This window comes from Ciconia boyciana, chromosome 10 (genome assembly GCF_034638445.1).
Source record: "Ciconia boyciana chromosome 10, ASM3463844v1, whole genome shotgun sequence".
NCBI classification, from domain to species: Eukaryota; Metazoa; Chordata; class Aves; order Ciconiiformes; family Ciconiidae; genus Ciconia; species Ciconia boyciana.
The window spans coordinates 12,503,751-12,519,480 of NC_132943.1; the positions used below are offsets into that span (position 1 = coordinate 12,503,751).

A 15,730-nucleotide genomic window follows, 5' to 3' on the forward strand; every position below is an offset into this window, starting at 1 on the left:
AGATACATAATTTTAATATACCATTTTGAATCCTCACTGAATAGTTCAAAACAAAATAAATGAAAAGCAACTGAAACTAATGTTATTCCACAGTAATCACCTACGTAATGACTTTCACAATCACTTACAATAGAGGAAAGTCTTTGCCCTGGATTCAAATACTGGGCTCATTCTGAACCAATTCTGAAATACAACATGAAAACTTAAATATTTTGCTGAAATATTACTCCATTCTTAGCACAAAATGCTCTAAATCCCATTTCAACACACTGCAGTCCACACATTGCACAGGTGACTGACTTGAACCTAGATTTATGATTGCCATTGCAGTGCCTGGGCCAAGGTATGTTTAGAGTTATATCCCTGAAAACTCCCGAACAATTCCTCTGAAGTACTCTGGATCTGTGCGACAGTAACACAATCTGTCCCAGAACTGAGTGGAAAAAAAACACCTCAAAATATTATGACTTCTTTCTTTTACAGCCCTCCATGCTTTAGGGTTCTCCATTCAGACGATCATATTTGACTTCTCTTTTCCTATCCAGCTTTCTTTTGCAACATGTATATTGCAATATTCACTGTTATTCTTGCCAGATTCGCTGGGCAAAATTCCCCCAGTGGCAGAGTCCTTTCAGTTAAACACAGGCTGCGTGTGCCATGCAAGGCTGTAAGACGGGAGTTGTTTATCCAAAGAAATATTAAAAGCAGGACACCAGTCCAAATCAAACAAAAGCACAAATACCTCTAAGTTGTTTCATGACTTACTTTAAGTTCCAACCACAAAATGCACAGCGCTATGGGTTTATAAGGCCTAATACTCCTTAAGTATTTTCTTAGATATAACTATGAAGTACTTAAAATACCACTGGGTACTGTATGGTATGTGTCGCCATGGAGCAATAAAGCTGCTATACATCCATAACCAACCTTCCTAGGGACCATAAGGTCACAGCAGCTGAAACAACAGAATACTTCATCCCCAACCTTCAAGAGGCCGAGAGCACCTGTCCGGCTGGAGGACTCCCCAGCGGGCTCTTAACACTAGGGTGCGCTTGGAAATTAAACCAAAAAAAAAAAAGCCCACCAAACCCATCAAAGTTGCTCCCATTTCTAAACCCTCATGTTTCCCCAGCAGGTTATTATTATGGGACATGATAAAATACACTATGGGAGGCAGGTGGTGGGAAAAAGTGATAGTTATATTTGCCTGGCCAAGTTGGATGCTCGCTTGTATCCGTGCAGCTCATCATCCCGAGACACACATGGTCATCTAAGGCAGCATGCAAAACGGTCTACACAAGCACTAGGAGGGTTGTACAGGGCTCCTCTTTGATGACTTTGGGATAGCACTTTTCTTCTTTCAGAGTTTCAACCCCAAAACACAGCATAGGCAACAGGTTCCCCCCCCAGCCAACAACTTCTGCAGGTACCGTATCAAGCCTCAGGGCATTGCCTGTGCACTTTACTAATGTCTGTGCTATAAGCTTATGTTCCCTATTGCACCCTGTCATGGAAATCAAAGATTGTGAACTTCAGTACATACCAGCTCTGAAAGGAAGCTGGGTGTGAAAGGCCTCTTCCTCTGGAAGTAATTGTGTTCAGCGTTAATGGAATTAATATCAAATAGAATAAATATCTTCCTACCGGCCTATAACACAATGCAATCTCATCCAGAAGAAACACATTGTAAATGACTATCAGATGTCACCCCTGTTGCCCTGTATGTACTTCTGAGTGAGGAGGAAGGAAGAAGTATGGGACAGAAATGCTTTTCTGAACATAAATCACCAATTTAAATTGCTCCCTTCCGGGATCAGACAAAAAGAGATCCTTCCTTTTTGTCACAAGACCCCACAAATCAGCAGGTTCTGCCCCATTTCTGAGCAGCATCTGCAAGGCAAGAAGGGGAAGAGGACAGTCAGCAGTCACACCAAGACCTCTTGATTCACTTACACGTCCTTTGCCATGTCTACGTGCCAATTCCTGGACTAGCAGAGCTCCCTCAGAGTCCTGAGGAGGAGGAGATGGGACAACAGCAGGGCAGAGTCACACGGCCTTCCCCATGCACTGGGGTACCCCGTGACAGAGGCTTGGGAGGATCTGGGTCCCCACATGTAGTGAGATAACCATCCTCCTCCCCCACGTCAATCACATGAAAAAACACCTACATATTCCTGACAGGGTCAGAGGTCAAAGCCTCCAGAGAACGGTACAGATTTTAATTAACAGCATCACCTTAAAGAACACAGGAGCTTTCCAAGTGGTAGGCATAACCTGACAGTCTTTTCTACAACACAGCCTCCTTTATCAGCACACATTACCAGACCAGGCCTTATAAATTATAAAGTCTCAAGGTGAGGAAGCCAGGCATCATGCAAACACCTCACTCCCAGTGACAACTTGGTTGAATCAATTTATCTGCTCTACAAGGAGACACTTGATTCCATCAACCTCAAGGAGCACTTCTCTGCAGACATCATTTCAAGCACATCTATTGATCAAACAGCCTGGCCACTGCCAATCATTCTAAAGTTATTTAGTAGTGGAGCTGCCAGTCACTCATGCACAAATGAACAACACTGGAAGTATAACCAGCTGGTGGAAAGCAGAAAGCAAACAGAATAATTCATCGCAGTCAAAGGAGATGGAACAATATCAATTTTCAACTCACGCACAGGAAGTATCGATGACAAAGTCAGCATCTTCATATCAGACATAATCAATGTTATACTTAAGTGCCAGAAAAATAAATTAGAAAATAAAACTGCACCTGCTAATGGATAAGAAATATTGATGATTACCCTGGCCAGTAATTGGTAGTTTGCTAAATTGTTCTGTCACTGACCCCTATAAATATTTAAAATTTTGGTAAAGGATTTCCTTATATGTTTCACCTCTGCTTCCAAAACACACTGCAGAAATTCCTGCAGCCTAGGCACAAAGGTAAAGCTTTCCCTCTGTGTCTGTATCCAAGGGATATCTATCATTTGTCCACTTTGTAAAGTGACTTTATGTTTGAAACAAGTATTTGGATTCAGTTCCATGCAATGTAAAAGTCTCGGTACACATTTAATATAGACTACTGAGAGTTCCAGAGAACTTGCTCATATTTTATCTGTCACCAAAACAGACATAAGAAACGTAATAAGGCATACCTAGGCATAGATTTGGTTTCTTCCTCAAACACAAGCTCAAACAGAAGCAATAGATGTCACACAAATTACTGCCTCAATTCAGCAGCCGGTGTTACCCCAGAAATCAGAGCTGGAGACTGCAATAGTCATTTCTGCCCTTAAAGTCCCTCTGCCTGTTAATTTTTATCCCAATTACATGGGAGATATTCTCTAAAAGACTGAATTACTCTCTGCATATATCTGATGGCAAAAATTAGAATAGTCCCTACCCTGCCTGTCTCCAGGGTGGCATAACTGACTGCCAGCATCGACCACACAGGTGTTAAATCCACCCTTTTCTTCAAACTCATTCCTAGTTCTCATCAGCGTAAGCACCAGAACAGACCCTCCTTTATTACCTCGTGTTAATTCCTTCAGTTTTGCTTTTCAGGGACAGCTCAGAGAGCTACTGTCTCAGTTGTCATCGCTGATAAGGGACTGCCACCTCCGAGTGTTTGGGTGCTGCTGGGGGAGCCGCTCCATGCACGGCGCCATTCCCAGCATCAGCCTCCTCTGCCGGTACCAGGGAGCAGCCTATCGATCCTCCTGCTCAGTGCAAAGCCCAGCTGGTTGCTAAAAGCCTCTGAGTGAGAGATATTAGTTGTTTGGACTCCATTTTTTTCACTGAGAATAATGAATTCATGCTTTTCTGTGTAGTAGCTATGAATCTGGGAAGAGTTTAGGCAGTTTAGTGTACGCTTGTGCTATTGCAACAGCTAATCTTTAAACCACATAGATTCATTTTTTATTTGATGTGAATGTACAAGGGCATGCAAGCCACAATGGTTATGCTTTACAAATCCAGAATACAAGTCAGGACAGAAGGAATAAAAGAAAAAAGGTAATATCAAGGGAAAGCGGGCGCTAAGTCAATACAGGTCTCTGCAGATATTACAAATCAGACCCTATCTCACAGTCCTTACTCAGGCAAGATTGCCATTGACAGCCGAAGAGAGGAGCGGGAGAGTCAGTTGTGTCCTGTCTACAGTTGTTCTCCTAAGCCCCACATCAGCCATTCTCTCTGCCATCCATTAAAACCAACTTCAGACAGGCACAACAGCAGCGCACAAACCCCAGAAGTGAACGGTGCACAAACAACGCAGGAAACCAACAGTGAATTTCACACAAGCCCTGCCTGCTCTCGTGCTTTTTCCCCATTTCTCAGTGATGTTGCCTGGCTGTTGTAACAGCCGACGATCAAAATTAATTACTAATAGGGGGGGGTTTTTTATGTCATCTTTTTGGACACAAGATGCTACATAATGGCGCAGAAACAAGAATTTCCTTCGATGAAGCTTAAGGTAGACAAGACAACCATCGGGGATGGCCTATGCATACATGCTTCAGTGCAAGGATGTGGCCTAGGCATCTCTTCCAGGCCCAGGTTCCTGTGATTTTGTTTCCTCAAGAAGCAGAAGCGTTAGGAGACTTTCTGAAATCTCCAGGTTAAATGTGTAAGGCAGATGACAAGTGTATCCATGGATCTACAGGTGAAATTTCAGGTGAAGGAGGCAGATTGAGAGAAATGTCTAGTCACATGGCTCCCTGTGCTTTTTCCTCATTTAGGAATACTTTTTTCATATAAGCTAGACAGACTCTCTCCAAATTCAATTCTGCTAACGTGCTTATGTTGAGAAGGCAGTGTCACAGAGAAATGATCCGGCTTTGGGTGAAGGAGGGGAAAGAGAGGAAAAGGTGGGGGAGAACCTTAATTAACAGGTTCCTTTTAAAAGGAAAATTGGTGGGTCATATTTCTGTTTTTAAACAAATCTGTCATTGCTGAGATTTAGGAAATTAGCTTGTAACCAGGTAGGCTATCAACAGGCAAATATCCCATGGCTTAATGGCTTGGGGATCACAAGATACACACAGCCAGACCTTATTATAGTTATCCTCTAGATCAAAGGGTTTTCACATAAATGGGGTGCAGTCTACCATAGCAGGGAGCTGCTGCAGGCCTTCAGGATTTTACTTCCTTAAAGTTTTGGTGATTACATAATTGGGTTTTTGTAACTGGAGCTCAAAGCTCTTGTGTGTAGCTAATGAGCAGGTAGAAGGAGGAAAACAGCTGAAAAGCAAAGTCTTGACAAACAGCTGTAGCAATAAGTGTCAGTCCTAGCCTAAAAGGGTCAATCCCCTTATGAAACAAGCATTTAATCCTTTACAATTTTTAATTAAAAATCTACCAAGAAGCCTATAATACTTTCTTAAGATTTTGTCGGGGGGGGGGGGAAGGGGGGGGCAGACCACAAGTTGTTTCAGTTGCGATGTCGATCCCGTACAAAGCCACGTTTCAGAGCTGAGGGCTCCCACACAAACAGCACCTCACGAACGGGTGGTGCAGTGGGGACCCCAGCACATACCCATCGCCCAGAGAATTTAATTAACCGCTGCATCATTAGCGAAGGCCCCACGCCACGCTCTGCTGTAGCCCAGCTACACTTCTGCTCCACTTCAGCATCCTCTGAAAGGGGAGAGCCGAAACGCACGGCTCCCACCCAGCCCCGAGACACTTTGCGAGCCCGTACCCGCGAGGTCAGCATCCCCGGCCGGCAGCGGGGCTGCCCGGGACGCCGCTGCCCTCGCTGCCCACCCGAGGGCGGCAGGGGCAGCGCCCGGCGCTTCGCCCGGGCGGAGCGGGGCGGGCAGGGCAGGCAGCCGGCTCCGCTCCCAAATACCGGCCGGTACCCGGGAGGCCGCCGCCGCCGGGGGCTCGACGGGGCCCAGCCGGCGCAGCCTGCCGCGGGGGCGACAAGGCGGCGGCTCTCCCCAAGCATCCCCGCGGGGCTTTTGTGTCTGCCCGGGGCGGGGGCCCGGCCGGTCCCCTCCCGAGGCGGTCGGCGGCGGGAGCGCAGCCCCGCGGTAGCATCCTCCCGGAGGCGGGAGGGGAGACCCGGGGCACGGGCGAGCCGAGGGGCTGCGGCGGACAAAGCGAGGAGGCAGGCGGGGACCCCCTCCATTCCATTCCATTCCCTTCCCTTCCCCTCCTTTCCCCTCCCCGCGGCTCCGCTGCCGGCGGTGCCCGCGCCGCCGCCGCCAGCCCCGCATCCCGCGGCGGAGGCAGGGCCCGGCGCTGCCCCGGCCCCTTCCCCGCGGCTCCCCTACCTGTTCGGAAGAAAGCATCCACCTCGGAGTCGGGGACAGCGCCTTCCTCCGCCGCCCCTTCGGCGGGATTCATGGCTGGGGGAGAGGCGGCGGCGAGCCCGGCGGCTGGTAATATCCAGTGAGTTAGGGAGGAGGAGAGCCGAGAGAGAGAGAGAGAGAAAGAGGGAGGGAGAAGAGGAGGGAGGGAGGGATGGAGGCGCGCTTAGCAGCGAGCCCAGCCGAGCGCCGCCCGGATCATCCCTTCCGCGGTGCCTGCGGGGCGGCTGCCCCGGGGCTGGGCTGCGCTGCCCCCGCGCTGCGCTGGGCTGGGCTGGGCGGCGCGGCCCGGGGCGGGGTGCCGGTGCCGAGCCCCGCCGCCGCCGGCCCCCTCCCCTCCACCCGCTATTGTTCCGACCTGCTCCGCTCCGCTCTGCTCCCCCCCGCCGCCGCTGCCCCTCGCCGCGCTGACAGCCCAGCCCGGCCCGGCCCCCGGCGGCCGCCCCCGCCGCTCCCTACCGGCACTTCCTGAGCCAGGCCGGGGCGCCGGCCGCGGAGGCTGCGGCGCCCCCCGCCGCCGGGGCAGCCCCTCCGCGGGGCGCGGCCGCTCCGCGCAGCAGCGCGCCCCGGGCGGGGGCGAGGGCGGGGGCCCGGGTCCAGCTGCTGCCGGCGGGCCGGGCACAGGTGCGGGCATGGGCGCCCCGGCGGGGGGGATTTTTTATTTCCTGCCCCTGTGCGCTCCGCAGCCGCGTTGATGCGCTCCGCCGGGCTGCACCGCGGCCATGGCTCCCGGCTGGTGAATAAGCGCGGGGGCACGGCACGGCGCAGCGCTCGGCTGTCAGCTGGGCAGGTACTCGGGGGGAGAAAGCGAACGCCGGTGTGGTTACAGGGAAAAACGCTTCTGTGGGTTGGGGTTTGGTTGGGGTTTTTTTTTTGTTCATGGGCTGTGGGGCACGATCGCTTTGGAAGCGATCAGTGAAACTGCATGTTGTTGCAGGTATGCCCTCATGTTTTACTCTTTACAGTCCTAGGCAACTAGAGAGCCAAAACGGAGTTTGAAAAGCCAAGACCCTGGTCCCAGCTCAGACATTGATTCAGCTAGCTAAATGATTTTTATTTCTCTGCTGTAGCTCCAATATTTGTGATTTGGGACAATAATTGTTGTCTCAAAAGGAGTGCTGTGAGGAATACTTGTTTGTACTTTGTTAGCAGCTGTGTTAAACATTATTCCCTGAGCCCAGCTATCAAGATTTCAAGCACAGACAGGCAGAGATAGACAGAAAGACAGATGTTTGCCATTTGGGCACTTTCTTCTCCTCTTCACCTATTTGAAGTCTCACCAGCTCCTCATTCTTCTATAATCGCGTAACAGCTCTAAAACTAGCATCCTGCTTAAGGGGAAATGTTGCTGTTCCACCTATTCAAAACACTGTTGTAAAACAGGAGTGTTACCCTCACACCTCACAGTTGTTAGTCTTTGCTACCTCTACCCTTAGAAAGCAAAGGCAACTCTTGGAGTAATCCCCCCTCTGGCTGCAGGACCCTTGGATAACCCATCCTTGCTGCAAAATCGCATCTCCCACTCTCAAGAGCAAGAGTCTTTTAGCCAGCATGTCCCCGTGCCCTCAGTGTCGTTATCCTGTAGGGGTAATGCCCAATCACCACTCTTTTGCCACTGAAAAACTCTGATGTTTAAGGGACTCTATACGCGCACAGGAGGAAGGCAGCTGTAGAAGATGAGGACAAAACATCTCCGGGAACCTGGTCACTGCAGGGAGACTCACTGGAGCGCTTGGAAAGAGCTAAGTATCAGTCTAGTGCATCTCAAGAAAGAAAATACTCTGAGCAGCAGAAATCTCAGAGCCAGCTGATTGTAAGTGACACTGTTTGGATCAGATCTCAATCTGTCAGGTAGGTTAGCAGCTGAGGCTGGCAGAACCTTTCCTGTTTCAGCCCAGAATATTTTAGACAACAGAGGAACATGGGTTTCCTCCATCTGATCTCTTCTCAATAGAGCATAGAGGAAGGCTGGGTTTGGATGTGTGCTCACTGACTAGATATACTGCACTTGACAAAAGGGCTGAAACTTTCCCTGCAGAAACTTAACTGTCAAAATGGCATTGACCAGGCAGGCTGAGCACAGGGATCCCAGTCACATCTTCTCCGGCCTTACTGTTTGCTACTGGAACTGAAACGGAATTGAGAAGCAAATCATATGTCATGCCTGGGGACTGCAGAAATAAGAGCAAACATCCTATAGAGATCTATCTAGCATTTAGTTTCCCTCTGGTTGCCTTATTCCCTCCCTTCTGATCTCTGATCTGCTGTCCATTTCCCAAGCCTAACACCAGCTGTTTTTAACTGAAGCCATTTACCTTTTTATGCTTATGGATAAAAAGGGTCATTTCACAACTATCTGCAGAAAATGTCAACACAAAAGCTATGTCCAGGCTGCCGAAGCTCATTGCAGACCTCTGTGCTGCCTCTGAGCTCACCTCCTTAGGACAACCAGGATGCCAGGACCACCTCCAATCCAGGAGCGCCAGCAGTAGGGCATTACCACTGTACAAGCACCTGATTACTATCAGTCTTTCAAGCACCAGACTTTCTTCAGTGACCATTCACCCCTTCTTCCACATCACACCACAATGCAGAAAATCCTTCCATCTTCCAGGCATAAGCAAGCTGCATCATTTCAAATCCCATCTCAAGATCTCAACTCTGAATATTCACTGCCCACAACCCAGATTCCCTCCTTAACCCTCATTCTCCCCCAGACTCTTACATACAGATTGATTTGTGAGTGTGGGCTAAAGCATTGGTAGGTGGGAAGAATGTGTCTTCCTCGTGAAGCACTTTGAATCCGCTCAGGATTTGGTACAATCTGGTGGTTTTTAAAGTCAAAGCATTCCTCCTTCAGGAGCATCCCTAGAAGCTAGACAGGAGTTACCTGTAAGCAGGGAAGGTTTAGCATAATCCAAAGAGAATTAATGTTGTCAATGACAGATAAATTTATATTCCCCTTTCATTATGAATCCTGCAGGCATGGCCTACAGCATCCATTGTAGAAATCATATAGGCTACAGAAAACATCTTTGTATAACCTGCAATCAAACGTGTTAGAAAATGCTGAGGGAGGCAGAGCAGTTCATTTAGCTGACCTGCCATCCTGATACCTACATGGATTCCTGGTTAATGATTAAACAAGTTAAGGCACTTATATTTAACCATATAAAATACTGTTATCTTCTGAAAACAAACCATTTTTTTCTTATTGGAACAACTTCATTAGAACAAGAATGGTCCCAGATCTCTCATACTTTGAAACAAATGGGAATTTCATCTTTTTAAAGAATAAAGGTGTTCGGAAGTTTTTTAATCCAGTTTCATTAAAGTAGATCAAGACTTAGCCATGCATTTTTTGTTGCCCATCTCTGCTGTGCAAGACACAGCACGTATGTTCTTCTGTGCTTGCATCTCCACTGGCCAGGGAAGCCCAGCACAATATATTCACTGTTTTCATGGCATTATCATTGAAGCAACAGTCCTGCTGTCACATTTTGCACACACCTCTCATATGCACACAGCATGGCAATGCAGGACAGGGAGTACCACATTCAGATATCAGTAAATTTTAGTGCAACCCCAGACATTAAGTGAGCTACTATTTTTATTAACATTGCAAGCAGAACAGGGCTGTCACTGTAAAATATCATTAACAACTAGGAACCACCACCATGACTTCAGTTCAAGTCTTGGCAACAAGTTTATGGGTTTTGTTGTTCAAAGAAGAGCTGTTAAATATAGAATGAAATACTTTCTGCAATGTATAATTCACTTTTTAGATATAATGCTGAAGGCACCTACAATTTCCTTGAAAAACAAAACACAAAAAAAACCCCTGTAGAATTACGTAAGCCAAAATGCACTAGTTTCACTGACAGACACTGCTTTAATCTTTTGCATGGCTCTACTTGACAAATACCTCAATCCATACCAAACAACTTAGTTTAACTAGGTACGAATGTTTTTATTTGTGACAGCCCCTAAAGCTGCTCAAAGATCAGAAACTGTCACATGGGCTTTTGATTTAAGCCTTCTGCTACAGTCAAGTTTTCCAATGGGATGGCAATTGGTGGCATCTGAGATGAAACATTTTTTAGCTAAATCTCATGAGCTTGCAAACTATAGGATGGGAGGAAGGAGAAGAATTTGAACAAGAAATCAGTAAAATTCATCCTTCCAAGACAGCAGATCCAAGACAGGAGAAATGTGTTTGAAGGCTCTAGGACAGTTGCACTGCTGGAAACAGTACAGCACTCCGAGAAAGCACATGCAACGTGGGTGTCCTGCACAAAGGATCAGGAGTCAAGTGCTGCAAAACACAGTACACGCGCCAAGGGTTCTCGTTCAAAAAGGGACAGGGAGAAAAACCATCCTGCCAGGCTCAACAGACAAGCTGCAGTCTGCAAGGTGCTGCAGAGACCGTTATTTGTGCAGAAAGTCCCTCCCTTTCAGTGCCACAGCAACGTCAAAATACAGAGTGTTAATAGGTAGGATCAAAGAGAAAACCCGAACAGCAGAGCAGGAAAACATAAGTCTTAAAAGCACCTAAGGCTGCCTTGTTAATAAGTTATTTGCAGCTACATTCTGGGGTATGTGAGAAGAATTTCTCACACCCAGAGACCTGTTCAGACCTATGTCTAGGTATTAGAGTTGAAATTACTATGCTCTTAAATGGGACCAGGTGCAGGGGGTGGAAGTTTCCATCCGTATTTTAGACTATCAATCAGGAATGCTGTGAGGGAAAATCTGCAAGTCCCCAGAAACACTGTGTGAAGAGAAACCTCTAGGGCAGGATGGAGGAGGCAGAAGGCGTGTTTCATATGCTTAGACTCAAATGCCCACATATACGCCAAAGATTATTTGTGTGCTCAGTAGACAGCACATGCACATCGAGGTTGGCTTTGCAGCACCCAAATATACATTTACACACGTAGGTTAGCTCTACCCTTTGCTCAGATGTGGAACAGCTGTATGGGCAGGCATAGAGCAAGCTCTAATCCCATGCCAAAGCCCCTGTCCCAGCATCATCCCTGGTATTGTTATCCTCCCCGTCTGGATCAAAGCTGAAGTGGGAATGTCTACTCAGTTACCATCTAGTCTCCTGCTTCCAGAGTCACCATTAGTTTCAGTTTCCCTGAACTTGGACAGAAAGCTGATCAATAATCACTCCTCTCCAGAAATACCACCCCATCCAGAAGAAAGTTATAACAATTATCAAGACAATTTTAAAAATATAGAGTAGTTTTATCACTGTGGCAATGCAGAGGTTTCCTAGCATCAGCAGACAGACAAATGTGCCTCTTCCATAAGATACAGAACTGCATTTGCCACTCTGGCCACAGAAGCTTAAACTGAATTAGCAGCAAGCAGAACAGCTGATGCATCCAAGAAGATACAGGTCTTTCTCTAACTTTACAGATATGAATCTGGAAAGAGTCAATAGTAACTGAAAATCCTTTTCTCCCCAGTAACTATTTGGATACATTTGTTAAATAAGTTGCTAGTGCTAATGGATCACAGATTCTGTTAACTAATTAAAAAAAAAAAAAAATCTAATCACAAAGGTGGTATCCCTCAGCCAGGCTCCGTTTACTACAAGCAGGGTAGAAAAGAGAAGCTTGTGTTCGCCAAGTGTATGCTGTACTTTTATGTACATGAAGAACACCAGTCTTAAGCACTGTTAAGCTGGAACATTTTATTCTAAGTTTCCAGCAAATATTTAATCCTGATTCTGCAATTTTGCCAGATTCTTAGTGATATTGAGCAGCATTTATTTACCAGGAGCTCCTAAACTCCATGCAACCTCCCAGGCAAGTTCTGCTCAGTGCAGAAAGAGTTGCATAACTAGACCAGAAAAAAGAAGTATGAAATATTGAAGTGTTTGGGGAAGAATGTAAATGTGCATAGTAGCTATTCAGAAAACAAATTTTAAGGTGAAGCATGCATTAAAATTAAACAGTGACTACTACTTTATTACCACAAGCATTCATTTCAGTGCACTTGTAGGATACTAATTTCACACATGGTTGGACATAAATAGTAACCCATTTTCCATTTCACCAGTATAAATTAGTGTGAGAAAGAAGTTTCGTCCTGGGATAAAATAAAAGTAGTGGTGTTGTACGCAAAAACTAAAACAATGTGAGCTCAGTTTATATTTTTTTATTAAAAGTTAGAAAACTAAATGGTTGGATCTCTAAATTCATTATTTAGGCTTTGGATTCTCCTTAAGAAGCCCTAGTAAACCTAAAATTAATCAGCTAACACACTAAAAGTATCCTTAGGACATCAAATGCTTCATGCATTCCTATTGAATCAGGCAGTGTCATCTTTGACAATCTTTCAAAATCCCCTAGACCTCCTTACTACCAACTACACTATACAGTCCTCATAAATCCTGCCAGCAATCTTTACAGACCCTATACCTGGCAGCTGTTTATCCTGCTCAGTGCTTTACAATGTCTGTAACACTGAAAATGTCCATTGTAATGTTCACACCAGACCCCACCCAGCAACTGGAATGTCTTTTCCTGAATTACCCAAATGAATAAGGTTAATCGAATAATGTTTGTTTTGTCTTTAACTGAACATCACAGTATAGCTCATGTAACAAATTTGGTTAAGTCTTATCTGCAGACCCTTACATGAGAAACTGTCACAAGATGGCCCTCAGTTGGTTTTTTTTGTGGTGGTTTGGATTTTGTATTTTTTTGAAAACAGAACTAGTGTTACTGAAGGCAGCAATCAATAAATTACTGAGGCCAAATCTGATGCACCGGAGTCATTCAGTGACTGAGTTTTCGCCCACACTCCTGCAAGCACACACAGCCATTCTTTCCACTAGATCTCAGGGGCAGTCATAACTCTTCCTGACACCAGGAGCAGGGGTGTCTCCCTGCTTTCCAGTAACTACTTCTCTCCAGAGAGCTTTAAGAGTCTTGCTAAGCAGATCTCCTCTTCTGCCACTTTCCCCAGATATCTTTGCAGCCTGGCTTACAGCTATGGCTGAAGAGTTTCCAGATGTTCTCCTTCATTTATTGTCCTTTTGGCTTTTTCTTTTCCAACTAATAGCAGGTCTCCTTTCTCTGCTGCCTATAAACAGAGGTTCACAAGGATGGAGAGTAGCTCCAGCTCCCTCCCAGTATTGCTTGCTACAGGCAAGTGTGAAGGAGGGAAGGTGTTGGCATACTGGGAGTGCAAGAGAAGCTCATGTGACTGCAACCAAAGAGTAGTAACTAGGCAAGGAGGAATATGTGTCTAGCCACATCCTTGTGCTTCCTGGCCCCCCTGGGCTGAGGGCCAGCCTTCCACCCCACTCTGCAATGATTACAGTCCTGGCGCTTAGCTGCTCGCAGTGGTACTTCAGATCTCACACATCTCAAAGCCCAACTTAGCTCTGAACTTTAAAAGTAGGTCTCTACTGCCACCACATCTTGCTCGGGGTATCTCACACTTTCCATGCATTAGAAGGTTAGGGGTGGATTCCCATGGTTCACAAGGAGACCTAGACAGATAGACAGGGATAGACATACAGACATGTGCATATGATACACTGGAGATTCCTGATGAGGTTTGTGCCAGTTCCGACAACTGCAGATATGAATGTTTTGCACCCTACAAGATATGCTTCAGCAGCAGAACATTCAAGGAAGAACTTCAGTATCACAGGGAGGCCCAAAAGCCTCTGTATAATTTGGGTTTTCAGTACAAATTGCCACTTTGATATTTGTATTTTTAGTTCCAGTGCTGATGGGACCAAGATTCAGGCAGAACTGCAGATCTGGTGTGCTGAGAGCTTAGAAGGAGATAAAATTAGGAACCAGATGGGAAGTCACAGATGATACTGTTCCGCAGAAGGGACAAGACGGTATCTGGAGATACTATTTTCAAAACAATATTGTTCCTAGCCACTGTGACACTTGCTCTGAGAGGGAGGTCATTTACATGACAGCAGGTAAGGCTGACATACTTTCTGCAGTAGAAGAGCTGCCTTAAAGGTAGGTATTTCTACAGCCCAGTCTGTCAGTCTGATAGAGGCTGGTATCAAAATTGCCCTCCAGGGAAGCCGTGCCATAAATTCTTAAGGACCACACATGATTCTGAGTATCTTTGAAAACATAATGCCTCACAGCTGCTGGAGCTGAAGTACTCCCTTCCTTCAAAGGGTAAACCTTCAGAGGTCATCTGGATCTGTTTAGAAACACTGATATCTGCTAAAAGGAAGCTCTCTGTATCATTATGACTGATATGACGAATCTAGAAACTGTACACTAGTACCAACCATCTTCCTTTCTTTGACTATGTCATGTCAGCTCTTCCCTGTACTCTGGTGAACATCTGGAAGAGACCAAACCCATGCTATGCTATGTTAGCACGCTTTATTTCACAGACAGCACTAGACAGCTCACGCTCCACAGCTGCAAGAACACAGGCCACCTGGCTACCAAGATCCAGCGTCTTTGGACCAAGCCTCTTTGGTCCTGGTAGAACAGGGTTTTTTACTAGCAGACCTGGTGTATAACGCAGTCAGAAGTCTACAAAGGCCTTCATACACTATCTTGCCAGTGATTAGAGAAAGCATAACTCATTTAATCAGGATTTCATTTCTTGTGTAGAGCTGTCTGGGGCAGCAGCACGGAGCTCAGGGTACCAAACAAATACCCAGAAAGAGAAGGCTGGGCAACCTTTCTTGTTTCAGTGCAAGGCAGAGTTGGGCTAATACCAGTTTTTAACATCTAATAAATTTGCTGTAATACATAGCTTTGGTAAAACTGACTGAAACAATTCTGCTAGAAATAACAACAAAGAATTCAAAATGTTTTGCTTTCAAAATTTGACATTTTGACTCTCTATCCGAAAATGGGGATTTTTGCCTTGGAGACTTTTGTTTTAATTGGTTGGCAGTTAAAGACAAGCCAGGTATCCTGAAAGTGAAACAAATACAGGGTGCCTGTGCAGCTCAAGCAGTTATGGCTACTGGAAAAACTCTGAACTTGCGTATATGCAGTACATGCTCAGTGATATGCAGTCTGGTATGTAGCCAAAGAAAAAACACTTCTACTCCAGTGCCAAAACCGGAACAACAAATATATATTAGGTAGAAACAAATATTGGGAGTAAGGATTCTTAGATTCTAATCCAAGGTTTCTTTATGCTGTGAACTGTGACCTTCCAGAGAACAATTACCTCTCTAAATAATAATTAACCTATCTGAAATGGGGCTATAGTGTATTCTTACCTTCAGGGAAAGGCTAAATTCATTATGGTTCAGTGAAATATTCTTAGGTCTACAGCTGAATGACACAATACTTTAGGGTGAATTTTACTCCCTGAGTAAAAGGCATGAGAAGCCTTGGCGGACCCTTTGCACAGAGGTGAATTCCACATTCCCATTTATGGTGGGTGGTATA

At 46.0% G+C, this 15,730-nt stretch overlaps 1 protein-coding gene across 2 annotated transcripts in view; it reads right to left on the reverse strand.

The window, feature by feature from the left end:
- KALRN (kalirin RhoGEF kinase) overlaps nucleotides 1-6,690 on the reverse strand; it is a 534,671-nt gene extending 527,981 nt beyond the window's left edge. Inside the window, exons 1-2 of one of the 2 annotated variants that reach the window (XM_072875252.1) lie at nucleotides 6,673-6,690; nucleotides 6,279-6,383 (exon numbers count right to left, since the gene is read on the reverse strand). In XM_072875252.1, the coding sequence (XP_072731353.1) occupies nucleotides 6,279-6,351 (73 nt within the window). In that variant the 5' untranslated portion in view covers nucleotides 6,352-6,383; nucleotides 6,673-6,690. Of the gene's footprint in view, nucleotides 1-6,278; nucleotides 6,653-6,672 lie in introns of those variants that run through there. The other variant, XM_072875256.1, reaches the window with a different exon arrangement.
- Between the last annotated feature and the right edge of the window lie 9,040 nt (nucleotides 6,691-15,730).